A 22,469-nucleotide genomic window follows, 5' to 3' on the forward strand; every position below is an offset into this window, starting at 1 on the left:
GGGCTCGGTCGCACTGGCTGTTCAGGTGTGGTTTTATTGCCATGTGGTGAGGGGCGATCCCGAGAGGGAGGTAAACAACCAGCAGCCACCACCAATGGCTGTGGATGAGCAGAAGTTAGGAAAAACTGAGGGAGAACAGAGAGAAGGGGGAAACAAACATTATTTTAAGAGGGTTTTCTCTGGGTCAGACTATTCAGCATTGCGCTGCTGCCCGTCAACAGCCAGAGCTGGTCTGGAGGGATGTCCCTTGTCCCCGCACCTGTATCCCATGCCGACCTTCCATTTTGACATTGGGAAAATGGCTTAAAAGCTGATTTGCAGCATTTTCTGCCGGTCAGGCAACAGGACGCTTTAATCCACTGACTTCATGTGACATGAACGGTCGGGCAGTTCCCAACTCCGCACCGTGGCGTACGCCGCCATTGCTCTCCACGGCCGGCGCGGAGGACGTTTGGTGTCACTGGGCCCGAGCGCCGTCACAGGGGAGGAGCAAAGCATGTGGTGGGACACAGGGGGACCCCGGGCTCCAGTCGACGGGGCGCACTGGGCGCTGCTTCGGTATTTGTTATTTCCCAGAACAAACAAAATTAAACCGAGGTGAGGTCAGACGCGAGACTGAGCATGGAGCCGCACGTGACTGTTACGACTGCACGTTTCCACTCCTACCCCTCGACGCCCTTCTCCCCCGGGCCGTAACCGCTCAGAATGACCGCAGAACGCATCAGTAAAACCCTTGTCCAAAGTTCACGTTTTCCTCCGTTATCTTCACCCGTCCGGACGCACACCGGACTCGCCAGGAGAGAGCGATTACTACGGTCTGACGTGAAACACAGGCAGGACGCGACGCGCGGCTGCGAGAGGAGCCCAGCAGCCCCGCCCGTCTGAAACCGCGAACCGCAGCCGGCTCGATGGGCCCCACGGGCCGTCCCTCGAGCCACCGTACGCCCCGGCGGACAACAGGGCCGCCCCGGCGGAGACGCCCCTTACACCAGGCCCGACCACACCCGCCCCTCACGGAGGGGGGGAGGGGGGGCATGACGTCAAGCGCCGCCGCGCGCCAGGCGCCCCGCCCACACCGCCCGAGTCCCCGGCCCCTGCGGCGAGAGGCGCACGCGGCGGCCCCGTTCTCCCGCCGCCGGACGCCGCGCCACCGGGAGCGCCCGCCGCGCGTTGCTGAGCGGTGACGTTACGGCTGCGCGCGCCCTCCGCGGCGGCAGCTGCCGGTCCCGGCTCGCGGCGGGAGCTTCGGAACGGGCCGGGTTTCGCGCGCCGGGCTCGCCGCGCGGCGCCGGCAGCCGCCGCTGGTGAGCCGCGCGCTCGGGGACGGCCGCCGCCGGCCGAGGCCCTCCCGCCGCCGCGCGCCGCGCCGCCGGGACGCGGGGGGCGGCTGCGAGCTGCCGCCCCGGCGCGGCGCGCGGCCTCCCGCCTCTCTCGGTGGGGCGGGCGGCTGGGCGGGCTGGTCCGGGCGCGACGCGGAACCGGTCGGTGCTGGGCCCGGGCGGGCGGCGGGGGCGGGCGCCGCGGGCCGCCGTGCCGGCGGGTGGGAGGGAGGGAGGGAGGGTAGGCCGGGGAGAGCGGCTTCAGCTCAGAGCGGGGCAGCGCCTGCTGGGGAAAGGAGCCCCGGAGTTGTAGCGCGGCGGCGGGGAGGGGGGGGAGCGGCTCCTCCTCACCGCGTGGGCTGCAGTTCTAGCTCCTGCGTGTCCGTGGGGGCTGCCCGGTGCGATTCCCGGCGCGGTTCCTGGGCAGCGCAGCGCGGCTTTTACGTTCATGTCATCTGTGCTGGCTTCCGTAGGCTGCCGAGGATAAGGCGGCTCACCTTTCCACTTTTCGTGGCGTCTGGCAGTGGCAAAAGGCTTTCTCAGAGTCAGAAGAAAACTGTTACCTGGTTCCAGGGAACTATTTCCTGGTTTCTCCCTGAAACAGTTTTCAGCCTGGGTAGAGCTGATGGGAAGGCATCACAAGAACATGAGGCATAAAGCTGTCAGAACTTGGTTTTTTTTTTGTAGGAAAAGGCAGGTATGGGGCCTTTGTTAAAAGTGATTATTTTCTTCCTGCAGGTTGAAGAATAGCAGTTGAAGTCTGACTGTAAAGCAAGTTCTTCCCTCGATCAAAGGCAGGGTCAGTGCAGCGACGGTGAGTTATTTCTCCGGTTTGTTGCCTTAGAAGATGACAACAACCCGTGTAAAATGTGAGAACGTGGCCCTAAATACAGTAGTGATACTGCTTCCAGCTGCTGCGTCTGTGTACCTTGCTTCCTGCGTCTCAGACATAAAGCGATGTCTGTGGTGTGTTTGCCGTGGCTTTCAAATTAGCACTCGCAACGGACCAGAACTGTCCCAGTCTTTGCAAATAGCGTGCTCCTTATGGGTTTTGGTTTCTTGAAACTTCGGTTTAACGCTTTCTTTTTTCCCATTGCTCTCTGCTTTTCTTCTCTCGTTCTTTCATTGTACCCTTCTGCAAAAAGGGCATACCATACATATCAGTGACATAATAAAGGTTTTTGTTTCCCAGGCTTTGCATGTAATATTTAAGAACTATATCATCAGAAGCAGGTTTAAATGGTGGTGAAACTGAAATGGTTTAAAGCCGTTTCAGAGCATGAGAACAGACTGAAGCTTGCTTTTCTGTTTCAGCTGTTGCACACTAGTTTGTTGTAGAGTGTTCTGTCGTGTCTTGTGGAAAATCTCTTAAATTGAGATGAGCTGGGAAGAAGTCATAGGAACAAGATTCGTCTTGTGAGATTGGCCATCCTGTAAGTTTACTATTAAATGTTAAAAATATTCTTCTGTTGTCTCTATGTATCCCTTCAGCTTTTTCTGTGTCATCAATACTGAACCCTGTGACAGGGTTTCTTATGGGTTATATCCAGGCAAATCTGTGGAATAATCCCACTATCGTTGTTTTACTGGCTGCTCTTTCTGTTAGGAGTTTTTGGTCAGTTTGGTACTTTCTGTTTAACCTGAAAGGCCATTCTTCTCTTCAGTATTTGTAATATCATCTGACTTACTTCCCTTAATGTAATGGTCACTGTTGCTTACTGGTGTCCTTTATTCCTGTGTTCCTCCTTGGTCTTTGTTCTTTTATCCTTTGTGTCTTTTGCATTCTGTTGTTTTTTTTCAGACCTTGGCTTTAGTTTCCATGTTACGTTTTTGTGAAAGTAAAATTTGTAGAAGTTCTATTCCTCTATTTCTGTCAGTAGCAGTATGGGGGGAAAAAAACCACAAACGTAACTTTCCTACTTAGATATTTCTATTTGTGTACTTTGATTTAAATAGGGCAAAGTGTAGACAGCCTTGTTCATTTACATAAAGAAATAATAATCTATTGTTTTGGAAAAATCTCAGTAATGACTAAGATTAATCATTGTAGTGATTGTATTCGTTAGTGGTTTTAAGTAGTACCTTGAATTGCCAGGATACTGGCTGTTCTTTTGTTTTTTCTGCTCGGTGGGAATACTAACATATGGCATGATTGATACAGGTACTACAGTGTTAGAAAAGAGACTCGCGGGAAAGTTCATAGAAGGCCGGAGAGAAATTGGTGTAATTACACTGTTCCTGAAATTGACACTATCTGTAAAAGCATTGCTAATATGTTGTACTGATACTGCCGTGAATGCTAACATTTGTGTTACTTGCTTCAGAAGGTGACCCATAAGTTGTTCTTGTGGCTTTTTGGAAAGGAAACTTTGTTTTTCATGTTTTCCTTAAAATAAATGTGCTGGAAAAGACAGTCTTTAAGTTTCTGCTTGGACCTCCCAAGCTGCAGTTTGTAGCTTTATAGTTATTTATTAGTTACATAATCTGCTGACAAGAAGTGTTTTTCTCTGTGTTCTCTTTGTAAGAGCCCTTCAGGAAGTTAGTTGTAAGTTCCTACTAAGTCTTCCTTCAGCTTCCGTTTTACTAATCAAGTCCTCAATCTCTCCTCAAAGGTGATTTGCTTTAGACCCCAGACCATCTTAGTAGCTGTGGCCTCTATCCAGTTTCTACACTTCTTTCTTGAACTGGGGAAAGGGAGTACTGTGATGACAAAATTGAAGATGGTGTTCTAAAAGCCGTCTCGGATACTGCCGAGTAAAGGAGGATAACAGCATCCCTAGAGCTGCTTGCCGCGTTCCACTTAAAGTAGCCCATTTTGTATTTGCGTTATCTGTGAGAACACACTGTGTTTTGGGTGATATATTTACCACTTTCTTTCCTTCTGAGTTCAGAGAATCTTAACTGAATGCATTCTTGCGCCTCGTTATAGTGGAAAGGAATTTATTGAAATCTTAACAAAAGATAAGAAAAATGTACAGAATTAGTGGCTTGGATATGAGTGAGGTGTTATTTTGCTTTCTTTGAAGTCCAGAAAAAGTAAAACGTGGAGGTGTTTACTGATGAAATCCTTTGTTTTGTTGCCTTGCAGATGTATGGCAGTCCTTGATTTGTTTTCATAACTGACATGTGATTCTAAAATTCGGATGTGTTTCAGTGTTACGGGAAAAGTACCTGGATACTCTTTTTGCCTCTGGCAAAAGGATCGACTACTGAGGAAAGGCGTTAACCTAGTATGGCAGAACATTTAAGAGACTGGAATGTTCTCTTTAAGTAAACTGTGTATGCAGATGCTCCCTTACAAAGGGAATTAAGGAATGAGTAGGACAGAAGTGAGTTTTGGATTTTTGCAAGCGAAAGAAGATACAGGAGTTGGGGAATGGGAATGTAAGTGCAGGACATTGAATGGTAACGATGAGGAGCTGGTACTGGTACTTGTGGTTTCTGAAGACACTGCCTCGTGGCATTTGATGTGTTGCTTATCTTCTAGGTATAGCTCATGAGTTTTTTCCCTGTCGACTGAGACTTGAGAATAAGCTGTTGTCTCAGTTGTGTGTATGTTTAGTGGGATTTTGGAGAGCAGCTTTTCCTTGTGTGTGATTAGGCTCTTTTGCCTCATACAAGAAGAAATTCTGGCCTGGAAATAAAGCCATGATTGAATTTGCAGCTGACAGCATTCAATGCTTTGTAATTGAAGGGATTTCTTTTCTGTCATCCTCCACCTGATGTGTGCTATGTAGTTATGATAGCAGTGGGTATGAACCGCAGAAAGCAAGAAACATTTCTGAAATTGCTTAATATTTATTGTGAAGACAGTCTGAAATTAGTAAGTAAAGATGGGAAATGCAAACTTTACCCAATGATCAAACTTGGAAATTCTGGCTGTTGTGATTCAAAGTGCAGGCTCTACCTTCCTTCTAGGAAAACGTTGCTTGTAAGGTTGACAAGCTCCACCAGCATTTCTATTCACACCTCATGGCTGTGAAAGTACCCAAAAAGATGGCAGCCGCTTAATACTCACCTCCTCTGTTTCATCTCTAGGACAGTCTTGTAGAACTTGTTCAACAGTGAGTTAAGCTCTAGAAGTACCCAACAGACTGTGGAGAAAATCCTTGTCCCTGTGATGGTAACCGATCTATGGTGTAACCCATGTCCCTCTGCTTTTGCTGTGCAACAGAAAAGCCTGATTTGTGAGAGATGAAAATTGTCTCTATCCCGCAATATTGGAGCTGATACTCATGAGCCTTTGCTGTTCTGTTGGGTTTAAGAGCACCTGCATGTCTTCTGTGTGAATTATGATTTGAAGAGGCCCTGACTCATCACTTTAAAAAAAAAAAAAAAGATAGGGTCACAACATGTTATTATTTGAGAAATCTGAGTTTAAACTCAAGTACAGCTGTGTTATATCTCCAGAAATTGATTTAAAAAGGCATCTGTACACAGCTGAAAGTAAAACTGTGCTTTGGGAGGATCCCATCAACTTGAGATATGAACTGATGCCCTCATTGAGTCAGTCATCTTACAGAGTGTGTGCAGAGGGTAGATTCCCAATACAAATCCTTTTGGTGAGAAGGGAGCATGAGGAGAGACTTCATCAGAATTGAAGTTGCCTGTTAGGAGCTGCACCTGTGTGGTTAGGAGTTGCCTGTTAGGAGCTCAGCCATGTTAGAAGTCATATATTCCTCTTTCCTCCCCTAGCCACTGCTGGTGTCTGTGGAACAGCATGCTCAGATGACTTGACTTTTTTGGCTTGTTTTTTTTCTCTCCCCCCCATCCCCTGCCACTTTTGGTGTTTTGGGCATGATTATTAAGTTGACTCTGTCATAGTATGTAAGTTTGCTTTAAGCTCACTTCACATTTTGATAAGACAGAGAAGCAAAGGATGATTGACATACAGGATTAGATCGCAGGAACTTGTAGTTTTGCTTTGCAGGAATTAGTTTTACTTGAATGTTCTCTAGCCAACAGGTGTGCTGAAGCTATCTTGAAGGCATGGTATTGTTTCATTTTTCTGTATTGAATCTGGTAATTGATGGGTTTTAATTTTTTAAGATTTAAGAAAAATACTGCTTTTTTCCCCTCTGGAGTTAAGATTGATTTTTGTGAGGAAAAGGGAGTTGCTAATACCACAGCACTGCATTTTGCTGCAAAGGGAGATCCTTTGAAGCAAAATGTGCACTGGCAGCCCAGAAAGCAAATCGTATCCTGGGCTGTATCAAAAGAAGTGTGGCCAGCAGGACAAGCAAAGTGATTCAGCCCCTCTAGTCAGCTCTTGTGAGACCCCACCTAGAATACTGTGTTCAGCTCTGGAGTCCCCAGCATAAGAAGGACATGGAGCTACTGGCATGAGTCCAGAGGAGGACCACAAAGATGATTCGAGGGCTGGAGCACCTCTGCTATGAAGACAGGCTGAAAGAGTTGGGGCTGTTCAGCCTGGAGAAGAGAAGGCTCCGGGGTGATCTTATAGCAGCTTTCCAGTACCTAAAGGGGGCCTACAGGAAAGCTGTAGAGGGACTTTTTACAAGGGTGTGTAGTGATAGGACAAGGGGCAATGGATTTAAACTGAAGGAGGGGAGATTTAGATTAAATATAAGGAAGAAATTTTTTTCATTGAGGGTGGTGAGGCAGTGGAACAGGTTGCCCAGAGAAGTTGTAGATGCCCCATCCCTGGAAGTGTTCAAGGCCAGGTTGGATGAGGCTTTGGGCAACCTGGTCTAGTGAAGGATTTCCCTGCCCATGGCAGGGCGGTTGGAACTAGATGATCTTTATGGTCCCTTCCAACCCTAACCATTCTATGATTCTATGATCCCTAAACATGGCTACTCGTTCACTCTTACAGTACTGCAAAGGACACTAATGTAAGGTCATGGATCTCCCAGTAGTAAGTGGGAGAAGTGGCAATACATCTGTGGCACAGCAAAGGAGCTGCTTGCGTCCCTTTTGCCTGCTTTTTTATGCCTAGCACATGGACCTGTTTTAACTGTGTGGCATGGAAATGACTGGGAGCTTGGTCCAAACAAAAACCCTTGCGTTTTCCCCGCTCCCTCCAGCTTCAGATATTTAAGGAGTGCAGGGACAAGCAGAGGGTCGTACTATTTATTTTGGTGACTATACCTCTTTCTGTCAGCTTAACTGATCTGTAGCTAGCTTAAACTGCAAATTCGAGTTTGGTGCAGTGAGTGACTTACAGAAGAAAGCAGAAACTGTTTAGAGGAATTTCTTAAACGTGAAAGCAGTGGGCATCATCTTGTTCTGTTCTGCGTGGGTTCTGATGTTACGTTTGCAATGGACTTTGCAAAATCCCAGCCGTAGTGAAGCATTTGTGCCGTTTGTGCATCTTGCCGTTTGGATTTGTTATACATCTATCAGAAGTCTTTCCAGCTAATTTTTTGCCATCCAAATCATACAGAATATACTGCTTCCTTAAACATTTTATGTTATTTATAAACTTTATCTAAAAGTTGCCCTGTCTTCAGAGAGATTAGTATTTTTATCTTCAATTTTGTTATTTTGCTTAGGACAGCCTCATCCAATGTTATTGTGTGAGGACTGTTTTTTTTATGAGTTCAAAAAGCAGCTGTGCAAATTCGTGGAAGACTAAATCTCTTGAGGGCTATTAAGTTTAAATTTCCTACCTCTTACTAGAAAATCCTTCAACCACAGTTTTCTGAAGGATGGAAGAGCATTCTTCTGAAATATCACTAGAAGGTTATCCTGTTCTGACTTGGGCATCTGCTGTGTTCTTTGACAGACAGAACATTGGGTTAAATGAATTTATGTTCTGACTGACTAAGGTTGGTTTGTTTTTTCTTGTTGATTGTAGGGTTTTTTCTGTTTTGTTTTTTTTTTTTTTTTGAGCAACTATCACTGCTCCAATTTTTAAATAAAAATACAAACCTTTTCAAGAATGAGAAATATTAATAAAAAAGATGCTTTGTGATTATTTCTCTTTGATTTTTTTGTTATTGTCTTTAGATCTGCCAGCTAATTATTTTGAAATAAGGAAAAAAATCTCATGGTTTTTGTGTTCGTACTGTACTAAATTCAATAAGTAAGTCTTCTGATGAGAACTATTCTAGGTGAAGTATAGTAGAATTTTTAGTAGAAGCACTGTTCTGGTGAGGGGGAAAGCCTCCTTTTCTGTGTCAGATTTGAATGTAACTGAGAAATAATTTAATTTAGCTGACCTGATCTTAGTTTTGTAGTGCAAAATCAATTGTTACATGAATGATCCATAGTCAAACGAATGTGTCCTTGCAATGAATCTTAAGCAAATACCTGGGCATGTGCTGCAAATTCACTGTTGCTACACATACAGTTTTCCTGTGGCAACTCATTATTTGAAAAACACTGTTCAGCAGAAGGCCTAAAATCATCTTCTCAGAAGTTATTTGCCATTTTGTTTACATACACGTACTCTGCCAGCTTCCTAACTTTCAGAAGTTCTCTCTTTGGTTTTCATCTGATAATGAAACTGATGGCCTGCCATTTTTTCAGTTGAGTAGGCACTTCAGAATTATACTTTCAGGTCTTGTTCACTCGTGTAAGATAAGACTATATGTCTTTTGAAAGTGTACGACTTTTTGAATGGAAATAAATGAAATCACTTCATAACATGAAGTGTCATTTTGATCATGCAGGAATTGAGCTGTGATTTCCTCCTTAGTGCAAACTCTACACCTACTTCTGTTATGATTTTTCTCATATCTTTCTTTTCCTCTCCCTTTCCTGCATTACTATTTTTAGGTGCTCTAAAATTCTGTTAGCTATGCTAGGTACTTCAATGCTACAGTGTTTATACCAGAAAAATCTGAATATATCTTTTATTGCTGCTTTTCTTGTGTACTCTTATTTTACTCAAGTTCTTTATGTTGTGAATACGGAGTTCATATTGTGAGCCTTACAAGTTAACCCAGTGTTTTCTGGTGTTGTCATTACATTCCTACTTCATGGCCAGTTTTGACTGTGCAGTGATGAAGGCAGACTAATGTACTTAAGATGTCAAAATATCTGAAAAAAAGAAGACGTTTAAAGATATTGAAACTAAAGACCTCTTTTTACTGCCTGTTCTGAGGTCCTTCACACAGGCTACATGTCTTCACGAACTGCCCCAGCATGGACCTTTTCCGCAGGGTGCAGTCCTTCAGGAGCAGACTGCTCTAGTGTGGGTCCCCTACGGGGTCACAAGTCCTGCCAGCAAACCTACTCCAGCATGAGCTTCTCTTTCCACAGGTCCTGCCAGAAACCTTCTCTATTGCAGGCTTCCCATGGGGTTACAGCATCCTTTGGGTGCATCCACCTGCTGTGGCATGGGGTCCTTTACAGGCTGCAGGTGGATCTCTGCTCCACCATGAAATTCCATGGGCTGCAGGGGCACAGCCTGCCTCACCATGATCTTCACCATGAGCTGCAAGGGAATCTCTGCTCCACACTGGGAGCATCTCGTCCCCCTCCTTCACTGACCTTGGTGTTGGCAAAGTTTTTTTCTCTCGCATATTCTCACTCCTTTTTCCTGGCTTTGGTTTCTGCAGCAGTTCTTTTTTTCTGCCTTCTTAAACACATTATCCCAGAGGTGCTACCAGTGTCGCTGATGGTCTTGCCCTCAGCCGTCAGCAGGTCCAGCTTGGAGCTGACTGGCATTGGCTCTGTTGGACATAGGGGAAGCTTCTGGAATCTTCTCACAGAAGCCACTCCTGTAGCCCCCTCACTACCAAAACTTGCAAACCCGATACACAGGACAGTCAAAGCAGAGAAATAAAAAAAAGCATCACATGGGAAGTATAAAGCAGAGGTTGAGTTACTTATTCTGTTCAATTATTGCTGTAAAAGAGATTTAATACTGTATTTTGTAGTCTTGAAAGTACATTTTTTTTTAACCTTAGGACCTTCAACTTTTAGTCTGTTTTTGTTGAGAATGATTGAAGACTTACAGGTTGTGAGTTCTTATATTTTTATGTATACTTTTTATTTTTTAAATTGTGCAAGGCTGTTAGTAGTATAAAAAGTCTTTCATATTGTTGCTAATTTTGTTATTAAGGTGGTGTTTTTTTCAAAATATCAAAACTTTAAGGCTATGCCAGAATAAGGTTTCATATCTCTAGCTTTCTTACCATCACTGTAACAATTTTACACATTTGTTTTGTTTTGTTTTTTTCCTTTCCCTGAAGGCTGGAAAAATAAACTTTTTTAGTGTTAAGCAAGAGCAAATCCTCAAGCCTGTTTGTTGAAGAGAAGCTCTGCTTGGTTATTTACTTAAATAGTTATATACTGAAGTTTTCTAACAGGTATCTAAATCACAAAAAGTTTACAGAGGTTATAAACAGACATTTTAATAAACGGAAAAACAATTTTAATTGTCAGACTTCATAGCTGCTTTTATGTATGTTTCTCTTTAATTTGTTGTAATGCTGTTTCTGCAGTTGTTATAAATGTAATCTCTGTGTCCTCTGGAGAGCAGTGTTTTGTTTTGCCTTTGTAGAGTACAAGGGTGTACTTACGTAGGCAATTAGGCAATTGGCATTCTTAGTTTAGATGATTAGCATTTTTTATGCTAAATAGATAATGAAGTAATACAGATATATTGAGGGAAGTTCAATTTCATTTAGGACTAATTGTGAAACCATAACTCATCCTCTTTTAATCGATATAAAATGTCTAGATCAATTTGAATTTTAAAATTCAACTATCTGAAATGGGTCATTTTCTCTTTTGGGGGAAAAACTATTTGGGAAATACAAAAATGTTAATACTCTGCATCTTTGCCTCTTTCAGACAGGCCCATGGTTTGCTCTGCCTACAGCTGAGGTCATCGCTAGTTGGGGTTTTGCTCTGTTTGCTGTGCTTTGCAGGGGAGGTAACTGGTTTATAATCAAAGTATTTCCTATAATTCCTCTAATCTAGTAAAATGTGCATGTAATCATAGGCTTAATGTTTACTTTTTCTGCTGAGAGATTTCTGAAAACAAAGTATTTTAATCACCATGCCTTAACACTACCTGTGAGTGGGTGTAATGCTATCTTACACAGTGTAGTCTAATGAACATTTGGTGTGGGGTGTTTAGATAATATGAATGGAGAATATCTGTCTTTGCTGTCTTTTTTTCTGAAGTGTTTTTCCTCCTTTTTGAATGTTCTCAGATTTTCATGGATCTCAATAGTGCTAGCACTATTGTTTTGCAAGTCTTGACCCAAGCTACTAGTCAAGATACTGCAGTGTTGAAGCCAGCTGAGGAACAACTGAAGCAGTGGGAGACACAGCCAGGTTTTTATTCAGTCTTGTTGGTAAGATACAGTGGAAAAGTGCTATTAACTAAACTTTGATTCCTATGTGTATGTTTATAATAGTCTTAAAAGCACAGATAAACTGCTTTTCCTACAAATGTTGGCTTCAGTGTATAGGGTGAATGACTCAGAGTTGTGGAGTAACATGTTCTGTTCTAGGCAGACCCTCTGTTTCATTTGTTTGGAAAGTTGAAGGCGAGTCAGGGGATTTAGAGAAAGAGGAGAAAAAAAATCTGACTTTCAAGCTGTCAAATTGTGTTTTAGCCACTGCTTTTGCCATAGTGTTTCTGTGATAGCAAATAATCTTCATAGAAAACAGCAGAAATTGCCACTGACTGGGCATTCTTTATTTTCAGGATGTCTGCTGTGAGAGCTTACAGATCGGGTTGTAGACAGATCAAGCACTCGCAGGTGTAACTGAAATTGATGTGAGTTAGTTTTAAATGTAAGGGCTGAAAATGCAGGGTTTAAAAGGATCAAAGGCTGTAAATTCTGATAATGTGGTTAAGTAGGTTGGTTTGGGGACACATCAGCCTTCTTCAAGCGTGAAATGTAAACAGGAATGTTCCAAACTAAATAGAAGAATAGAATCTGTACTACTTTGTCTAACTTGATTACTACAGGGGGACTGCCTGGGAGAGAAGATAGCTGGCACCTTGGTGGAGCAGAAAAGGGTGGGGGGCAGCAGGTGATTATAAATGGAGAGTTGGTAAGACAATCTCCATGGGATGTGGGAAGTAATATGATTACTTACTGTCAGATATGTTTTTCCCTGGAATGATTGGGATGGAGAAAATTGTAGTGAACCATGAAACATGCGTCTTTGAATCTACAATTTTTAATATGTAGTGGAGTTATTAAAGGTAGTTTCTGTGCCTCTCTCTGAAGAACAGAGCTGAAAAGTCAGCAATAGAGTGACTGTTTTTGAAAAGCAACCTCTGTCCTCTGCCAGTTGTAACAGTTTATGTATTGTTTAGCTTCATTCCCGTTATTTCCAGAATAGCGTTAGTGAGTTACATGAAATACTTTGTTTTGGGAAGTTCACCTACAGATACAGAGTATATAGGGAGGTTTCATTGGTTCTTGTGTAGATACCTTGGCCTTTTTTTGCCTTTCTTGTTCAGGCCCAGTCTAGTTTTATGGTATTTTCATCTAAGGAAGCTTTGTTTCTGATGAATACTTTAGCAAAGAGGGAAATGGTAATTTGAAAGCTTAATGGAAGTTTCAGAACAAGTAGTTTTCTTTTTCCATGTTTCATTTGTTTTGCAATACTTTTCATGGATACGAGGCTAAAGCAGTGTTTGAATTTTCCTCTTTGTATTGTAAAATGCTGAAGTTGTGTTTGGGAAGGGTCAAATCTTCCAGAGATTTAATCGCTCTTCCTAAATGAGCTTCAGGAAGGGAAGACTTACTGGACACAGATTGTTTTCATGTTGTGTGGTGTTTATCAGTGAGCTGAAGCTTTTTGATGTTTTTCTAAAGATTGCTAGTTTTGGAGTCGATACCTTTGTTGCTATGTAAGTCTGTTTGCTTCCTAATGATTGGAGTTTGTGAAGGCTTTTTTTGTGTTGGACATTATATCTGGAAAGCTGTTACTATTATAGAAACAGAGTTTGAGAGAAGGTTAAATTTTGAATTTATAGTGAAAAAGACTGATGAGGTCCCAGGTTTCTATCGTGCTGAGTTCTTTGAAGGGTTTATTTATAGTTCTTCAAACATGGCACCCAAAAGTAGCACGTGCTCTTGACTTGAATACCTGGATTTTTCTTGTCCCTTCATAGTGGCCTTCTAAAATCAATTGATACAAGTGGTATGCTCTCTTTCTACAGTGCACTGTGTAATGAAACCTCTGAGCTCACTCCTGTTTACTCCCTAAAGGAGGGAGTAACATCTCGCCCCCTCAAGAAGAATCCATCTGGTGCACTGGAAAACAGGAGGATAGCTGCTGTTCAGAGTAGTACCTGTATTAAAATTCAATAGCCTGCCATTATTTATCTTTTCCTGGTTGGTTAATTTTACAACATTACTTTATAAAATAATCCCTCTGTGTCTGTCTGTATATACTTGTAGGTACATAAAAGTGTATACAGATAGATACAGATATATCTGTGCATATAGATATATTGCTTTTCAGTAGTAGAAACTAATTTCCTAGAATAAGCGTAGGCAAGTTTGAGAGTTGCTGTCCTACCAGGTCACTGTTTTGTGGTCAACATTGGTAGTCAGGATGGTTCTTGGTACATGTCAACATAATGAAGATGTCACCCGAAAGGTCTCTGAAGCCTGTGACACTGCACAATACAAAATAATTTCTTATTCTAGTCAGAATCCAGCTGTGTCATTAAAGAGTGTGGTAACGGACTGGTGCTAGTAATCAGTATCGTTTTATTTCATGCTCAGCCAGCTGAGATTAGAAATAAATGTGCCCTATATGTTGGGTTTACGTTTTATAGATCAAGTATTAGGGCTAGTGATAAGCATGTTTGTAATCTTTAAAAATTGTTTAACGCATTGTTTCACTTGTGAAACAATTTTCCAGCTGCACAGCCCAAGCCACAGAAGGCAAAGGCAGGGACTGGGAGAATGAAAAAACGCCCACTGTAGGAGAAGATCAGATTCGAGACCATCTAAGGAACTTGGAGGTGGACAAGTCCATGGGACCTGATGAGGTGCATCCATGGGTCCTGAGGGAACTGGCAGATGAAGTTGCTAAGTCACCATCTATCATATTTCAGAAGTCGTGGCAGTCTGGTGAAGTTCCTACTGACTGGAAAAGGGGAAACATAGCCCCCATCTTTAAAAAGGGGAAAAAAGGAAGATCCAGGGAACTACAGGCCAGTCAGTCTCACCTCTGTGCCTGGCAAGATTATGGGGCAGATCCTCCTGGCGACTATGCTAAGGCACGTGGAAAATAAGGAGGTGATTGGTGACAGCCAACATGGCTTCACGAAGGGCAAATCATGTCTGACTAATTTGGTGGCCTTCTACAATGGGGTTACAGTGTTGGTGGATAAGGGAAGAGCAACTGATATCATCTACTTGGACTTGTCGAAAGCATTTGACCCTGTCCCACACGACATCCTTGTCTCTAAACTGGCAAGACATGGTTTTGATGGATGGACCACTCAGTGGATAAGGAATTGGCTGAATGGTTGCTCTCAAAGAGTTGTGGTCAACAGTTCAGTGTCCACGTGGAGGCCAGTGACGAGTGGTGTTCCTCAGGGGTCGGTACTGGGACCAGTGCTATTTAACATCTTTGTTGGTGACCTGGACAGTGGGATCGAGTGCACCCTCAGCAAGTTTGCAGATGACACCAAGTTGTGTGGTGTTGTGGACACGCTGGAGGGAAGGGATGCCACCCAGAGGGACCTTGAGAGGCTGGAGAGATGGGCCTGTGAGAACCTTATGAAGTTCAACAAGGCCAAGTGCAAGGTCCTGCACGTGGGTCAGGGCAATCCCAAGCACAAGTACAGGCTGGGCGGAGAATGGATTGAGAGCAGCCCTGAGGAAAAGGACTTGGGAGTGCTGGTGGATGAGAAGCTCAACATGAGCTGGCAATGTGCGCTGGCAGTTCAAAAAGCCAACCGTGTCCTGGACTGCATCCAAAGAAGTGTGGCCAGCAGGTCAAGGGAGGTGATTCTGCCCCTCTACTCTGCTCTCGTGAGACCCCACCTGGAATACTGTGTTCAGCTCTGTAGTCCCCAGCACAAGAAGGACATGGAGCTGCTGGAACGGGTCCAGAGGAGGGCCACGAAGATTATCTGAGGGCTGAAACACCTCTGCTATGAAGACAGGCTGAGAGAGTCGGGACTGTTCAGCCCAGAGAAGAGAAGGCTCTGGGATGATCTTATAGCAGCTTTCCAGTTCCTAAAGGGGGCCTACAGGAAAGCTGGAGAGGGACTTTTTACAAGGACGTGTAGTGATAGGACAAGGGGCAATGGATTTAAACTGAAAGAGGGCAGATTTCGATTAGATGTAAGGAAGAAATTTTTCACTGTGAGGGTAGCGAGGCAGTGGAACAGGTTGCCCAGAGGACTTGTGGCTGCCCCATCCCTGGAAGTTTTCAAGGCCAGGTTGGATGAGGCTTTGGGCAACTTGGTGTAGTGGAGGGTTTCCCTGCCCATGGCAGGGTGGTTGGAACTAGATGATCTTTGAGGTCCCTTCCAACTCTATCCATTCTATGATTCACTTGTCTGTTGAATGCTGACTAATGCATTTTGTTTATATACACCTGTACATACAGAGGTGTGTGTGTTTATACATATGCCTGTCTATATGTTTATATAATTCTGTCCTGCCTGTGGTGTGTTGAGCAGTTTTTAACTGTTATTTTTTTTTTTTTAAACAGAATATCTTTACGAATCATGCCTTGGATGTGAATGTAAGATGGTTAGCTGTGCTGTACTTCAAAAATGGAATTGATCGCTACTGGAGACGGGTTGCACCACAGTAAGTTCTGATTTTCTTCTGCTTATCTTTCTACAGTAGGTTTTGTAGGTTTTGTTACACTCTCCAAACTGGAAAACAGCAAGTTTCTTGGTTGATGGAAGTTCATGGTGAAACTGATAAAATGTCTCAACACTAGGACTCGCTAATGAACCAGTCTGTTTTGATATTACTTCTTACAACTCTGTTCATGTTTTACTTTTAAAAATTGGGTTAGAAGGCTATTTCATAGATACCAGATTTTGACATGACGGGATAAGCTCTATAAAGCTAACACCTGGACTTTCTGATAGTGGCAGATATGAAAGGTATGAAGTCTCTTGGAGAGACTATTAAGGAGACATTTCATTTGAGCTGACTAATAATTTGTATTGAATATAAACATGAGAAAGAAGAAGCAGCTGTCATGATGACAAGTTCTGGTCTTTGTTGTTTGTTGTTCCCATATGTGAGTTCTGATAATGCATGACAAAAAAATTCTCCAAAGCAGCTAAAAAAAATCTAACCAGCATTCTTGAGCACCAAATAATTCACTTAAAAGTTACAAATAGTGCCATTACAATTTGCAATACCTACAGAACTTCCATGAGGTTTTTTCTTTTTCCTTTAAAATGTAGGTGTAATTTAAAAAGCTTTCAATTTTCCTTCACTCTTTTCAGGAACTAAGACAGACCTGGAAGTGTTAAGTGTATCTCTTAAATGCTAGTAATATAAATAGGTGGGACATCACTGCCAGACTGTGTAGGGTGTAAATTGAAATTCCAGCTTGAGTTTTTATGGATCCTCAATCTAAGGCAGTTCAGAAAGTATGGCATGATTTTCATTATATTCTTTGTTTGAGGTAGTTTAATGTATTTTGCCTTACATCGTAAGTTTTTCTGAAGATCCCCCAAAAGAGGGAAAAGTGATGAAATTCTACGTAGAATCGTAGAGCGGTTTGCATTGGAAGAGACCTTAAAGATCATCTAGTTCCAGCATTACTGCAATGGGCAGAGACACCTGCCACTACACCAAGTTGCCCAAAACCTCATCCAACCTGGCCTTGAACACCTCCAGGGTTAGGGCATCCACAACTGCTCTGGGAAACCTGTTCTGGTGCCTCGCCACCCTCACAGTGAAAAATTTCTTCCTTATATCTAATGAAAATCTCCCTTCTTTCAGTTTAGAGCCATTGCCCCTTGTCTTATCATCATATACCATTGCAAAAAGTCCCTCTCCAACTTTCTTTGTAGGCCCTCTTCAGGTACTGGAAGACTGCTATAAGATCACCCCGGAGCCTTCTCTTCCCCAGGCTGAACAACCCCAAATCTGTCAGCCTGTCTTCATAGGAAAGGTGTTCCAGCCCTTGGATCATCTTTGTGGCCCTCTTCTGGACCTGCTCCAACAAGTCCATGTCCTTCTTGTGCTGCAGGCTCCAGAACTGAATGCAGTACTGCAAGTGGGGTCTGACGAGAGCAGAGTAGAGGGGCAGAATCACCTCCCTTGACCTGCTGGCCACACTTCTTTGGATGCAGTCCAGGACACGGTTGGCTTTCTGGGCTGCCAGCGCACATTGCCGGCTCATGTTGAGCTTCTCTTCAGCCAACACCCCCAAGTCCTTTTCCTCAGGGCTGCTCTCAATCCATTCTCTGCCCAGCCTGTACTTGTGCTTGGGATTGCCCCGACCCACGTGCAGGACCTTGCACTTGGCCTTGTTGAACTTCATGAGGTTATCATAGGCCCATCTCTCCAGCCTCTCAAGGTCCCTCTGGGTGGCATCCCTTCCCTCCAGCATGTCCACAACACCACACAACTTGGTGTCATCTGCAAACTTGCTGAAGGTGCACTCGACCCCACTGTCTGTGTCACTGACAAATGCATTAAACAATACTGACCCTTGAGGAACACCACTCATCACAGCTCTCCGCTCAGACATTGAACCATTGACCACAACTCTTTGAGAGCAACCATCCAGCCAATTCCACTGAGTGATCCATCTGTCAAATCCACGTGTCTCCAGTTTAGAGACAAGGATGTCATGCGGAACAGGGTCAAATGCTTTGGACAAGTCCAGGTAGACGATGTCAGTTGCTCTTCCCTTATCCACCAACACTGTAACCCCATTGTAGAAGGCCACCAAATTAGTCAGACATGATTTGCCCTTCGTGAAGCCATGTTGGCTGTCACCAATCACCTCCTTATTTTCCATATGCCTTAGCATAGTCGCCAGGAGGATCTGCCCCATAATCTTGCCAGGCACAGAGGTGAGACTGACTGGCTTGTAGTTCCCTGGATCTTCCTTTTTTTCCCTTTTTAAAAATGAGGTCTATGTTTCCCCTTTTCAGTTGGTGGGATCTTCACCGAACTGTCACGACTTCTGAAATATGATAGATGGTGGTTTAGCAACTTCATCTGCCAGTTCCCTCAGGACCCATGGATGCACCTCATCAGGTTCCATGGACTTGTCCACCTCCAGGTTCCTTAGATGGTCTTGAACCTGATCTTCTCCTGCAGTGGGAGGAGAAGAATGTTATTCATTCTTCCAGTTCCTGCCTAATTTAATTCTATCAGGGTTTTGCTCTCCCAACCTGATCTCTGGCTGCTTGGACGATTTCTCTGTGTTCTTCCCAGGCTACCTGTCCTTACTTCCACCCTCTGGAGGCTTCCTTTTTGTGTCTGAGTTGGTCCAGGACCTCCTTGTTCATCCATGCAGGCCTCCTGGTGTTCCTACCTGACTTTCTCTTTGTTGGGATGCACTGCTCCTGAGCTTGAAGGAGGTGAACCTTGAATATTAACCAGCTTTCTTGGGCCCTACTTCCCTCCAGGACTTCATCCCATTGTACTCTACCAAGTAGATCCCTGAAGAGGCCACAGTCTGCTCTCCTGAAATCCATGGTAGTGAGCTTGCTGAGCACCCTCCTCACTGCCCTAAGAATCTTGAACTCCACCATTTCATGGTCACTGCAGACAAGGCTGTCCTTGAGCTTTATGTTTCCCACCAGCCCCTCTTTGTTGCTGAGAAAAAGGTCCAGCAAAGCACCTCTCCTCGTTGGTTCCTCTGTCACTTGGAAGTTATCATCCCTGCATTCCAGGAACCTCCTGAATTGCTTATGCCTTGCTGTGTTGTCCCTCCAACAGATATCGGGGTGGTTGAAGTCCCCTATGAGGACAAGAGCTCATGAACGTGAACTCCTATCTGTCTGTAGAGGTCCTCATCCACTTGGTCTTCCTGGTCAGGTGGTCTGTAGCAGACTCCCACTCCCGCTACTATGTCCTCTGTCCCTGCCCTCCCTTTAATCCTGACCCATAAACTCTCAGTCAGGTCCTCATCCATCCTCAGGTGGAGCTCTGGTCATTGACATGGAGAGTGACACCTCTTCCTTGTCTCACCTGCCTGGCCTTCCTAAAGGACAGTCTGGAGGCTTCTGGAGGATGTTTTAAATAGTATAGTACTCCTTCATTGTTATTCAAAGCACTAGAGTCTTTGTATATGTGGATTAGTATACAATTGCAAAACACCTCCAACACCAAGGGCTGGGAGTCTCTTTTATGCGAGAGGTAGAAACGTCAAAGACATGGTGGTTTAAGTGATCAGGTAACGATGCCTTACTGGTACTTAGCAAGCATTGTTTGAAGCAATTAAAATATTTTATTCCAATTTGTTAATATTTTTAGATAGATATTAGTAGCTCTTCTGATGAAAAACACATTGTTTCCTGCAGAAATAGTGACTACAATTTTACTGTATGAACTGAGGTAAAAACTGAGTAAATCTTTCAATTTGCTGTTCCCATTGCAAATTTTAAGAGGGGGAAGCTCAGCAAGCTTGAAACCCTCGATTTCAGAAGAGCCAACTTTTGCCACTTCAGGAACCTCCCTGGTAGTGTGCCATGGGATAAAGCCCTGGAGGGACTGGGAGCCCAAGATTGCTGGTTGACTTTCAAGGATCATCTCCTCCAAGTTCAAAGGCATTGCATCCCTAAAAGGAAGAAATCGGGCAAAAACACCAGGAGACCTATATGGATAAACAAAGAACTCCTGGCTAAAATCAAATACAAAAGGGGAATACACAAAGCATGGAAGCAGGAACTGGTAACCTGGGATGATTACAAGGAAGTTGCTCGTGTACTCAGAGACCAGGTTAGAAAAGCGAAGGCCCTGACAGAGTCAAATCTGGCCAGTGATATTAGAAATAACAGAAAAGGATTTTGTAGGTATGTGAGAGAAAGAAGAACAACAAGAGAGAATGTGGGGCCTCTCCAGAAGGATACGGGTGACCTTGTTACTGAGGACATGGAGAAGGCTGAAATATTCCACAACTTTTTTTGCCTCAGTCTTCACTGGCAACCACTTGAACCACACCACCCAAATCACAGAGGATATTGGCTGGGTCTGGGAAAGTGAAGAACCACCCAGCGTAGGAGCAGATCAAGTCCGGGAAAATCTAGAGAACCTGAAAGTGCACAAGTCCATGAGACCTGATAAGATACATCCATGGGTCCTGAAGGAACTGGCGGCTGAAGTTGCTTGGCCACTAGCCATCATATTTGAGAGGTCCTGGCAGTCTGGTGGGGTTCCTACAGATTGGAAAAGGGCCCAGCATAACCCCCATCTTTAAAAAAGGGACCAAGGACAACCCGGGAAACTACAGACCAGTCAGCCTTGCTTCTGTGCCAGGTAAAATCATGGAACAGATTCTCCCGGTAGCTGTACTAAGGCACATAAAAAGTAACCAAGTGGTTGGTGACAGGCAACATGGCTTCACTAGGGGCAAGTCATGCCTGACTAATTTAGTGGCCTTCTACGACAAAGCTACAGCGCTGGTTGACATGAGTAAAGCAACGGATGTCATTTTCCTGGACTTGTGCAAGGTGTTTGACACTGTCCCACATGACATCCTTGTCTCTAAAATGAAGAGACACGGATTTGCCAGATGGACCACTCGATGGATAAAGAACTGGCTGGATGGTCGCACTCAAAGAGTTGTAGTCAATGGTGTGATGTCTACACGGAGACCAGTGTCAAGCGGTGTTCCTCAGGGGTCTGTTCTGGGTCCAGTGCTGTTCAACATCTTTGTCAGCGACATGGATGACGGCATTGAGTGCACCCTCCGTAAGTTTGCCAATGATACCAAGCTGTGTCGTGCCGTGGACTCTCTTGAGGGAAGAGATGCCATCCAGAGGGACCTGGATAGGCTTGAGAATTGGGCCAGTGCAAACTGCATGAGCTTCAACAAGTCAAAATGCAAGGTCCTTCACCTGGGTCGGGCCAATCCTAGGCACAAATACAAACTGGGCACAGAGTGGGTTGAGAGTAGCCCTGAAGAGAAGGATTTGGGAGTGTTTATAGATGAGAAGCTCAACTTGAGCCGGCAGTGCGCTCATGCGGCCCAGAAGGCCAATCGCATCCTGGGACGTATCAAGAGAAGCGTGGTCAGCAGGTCAAGAGAGGTGATTCTCCCCCTCTACTCTGCTCTTGTGAGACCCCACCTTGAATACTGCGTCCAGTTCTGGTGTTGCCACCATAAAAGAGACATAGATCTGTTGGAGTGTGTTCAGAGGAGGGCCACTAAGATGATCCAGGGGCTGGAGCACCTCTGCTACAAGGACAGGTTGCGGGAGCTGGGATTGTTCAGCCTTGAAAAGAGAAGACTTTGGGGGGACCTAATAGCTGCCGTCCGATACCTGAAGGGAACCTACAGGAAAGCTGGGGAGGGACTTTTTACAAGAGTGTCCACTGATAGGACAAGGGGAAATGGGTTTAAGTTGAAGGAGAAAAGATTTGGATTAGATCTTAGGAAGAAATTCTTCAGTATGAGGGTGGTGAGACTTTGGAATAGATTGCCCAGAGAGGTTGTGGCTGCCCCCTCTCTGGAGGTGTTCAAGGCCAGGCTGGACGGAGCCTTGAGTAGCCTGATCTAGTTGAGAGGTGTCCCTGCCCATGACATGGAGTTTGGATTAGATGATCTCTGAGGTCCCTTCCAGCCTATGCCATTCTATGATTCTATGATTAAAGATTCTGTGAGGTAAATCTTAAATGAAAATTAAATTTCCAGTACAAGTCAAATTTTTCCCCATTTTTAATTTTCCATTTGAAATTTAACACAATTGATGTATAAAATAACTTCTAAAAATTGTTTATTGCTTTTAAAAATTCCATGGGGTAAATATGTATCAAATTTGCACTCTATATCCATCTTTTTCTCCATTTCTAATTTTCTTTCTCAGTTTCTGAATGCGGCGTCTTGCCCGTATTTTGCACTTACCCAGATCACTTTTCTCTTAGCAGAATGCGTTGAGGGCAGTTTGAGTAGTGCTGCTTTTAAGCTATAATTTTTCTTTTGATTGTTTTGTAATTAGTTGTACAACTAACTTACAATGAGGGTTTCATTGTAGGCTGTATTTTTTTTGTCCTTGCAAAATCCTTGACTTTGATCTTGTCTCTCGCA

General features: G+C 44.1%; 1 protein-coding gene across 1 annotated transcript in view; it reads left to right on the forward strand.

Moving 5' to 3' along the window:
- The first annotated feature begins 2,077 nt into the window (after positions 1–2,077).
- The window catches only part of IPO11 (importin 11), a 104,632-nt gene continuing 84,240 nt past the window's right edge, over positions 2,078–22,469 (forward strand). The window contains 4 exon segments of the mRNA XM_086628948.1: positions 2,078–2,133; positions 11,088–11,169; positions 11,453–11,596; positions 15,945–16,045. Of these exon segments, the coding sequence (XP_086485074.1) occupies positions 11,459–11,596; positions 15,945–16,045 (239 nt within the window). The 5' untranslated portion in view covers positions 2,078–2,133; positions 11,088–11,169; positions 11,453–11,458.

Source organism: Tauraco erythrolophus, chromosome Z (assembly GCF_009769465.1).
Source record: "Tauraco erythrolophus isolate bTauEry1 chromosome Z, bTauEry1.pri, whole genome shotgun sequence".
NCBI classification, from domain to species: Eukaryota; Metazoa; Chordata; class Aves; order Musophagiformes; family Musophagidae; genus Tauraco; species Tauraco erythrolophus.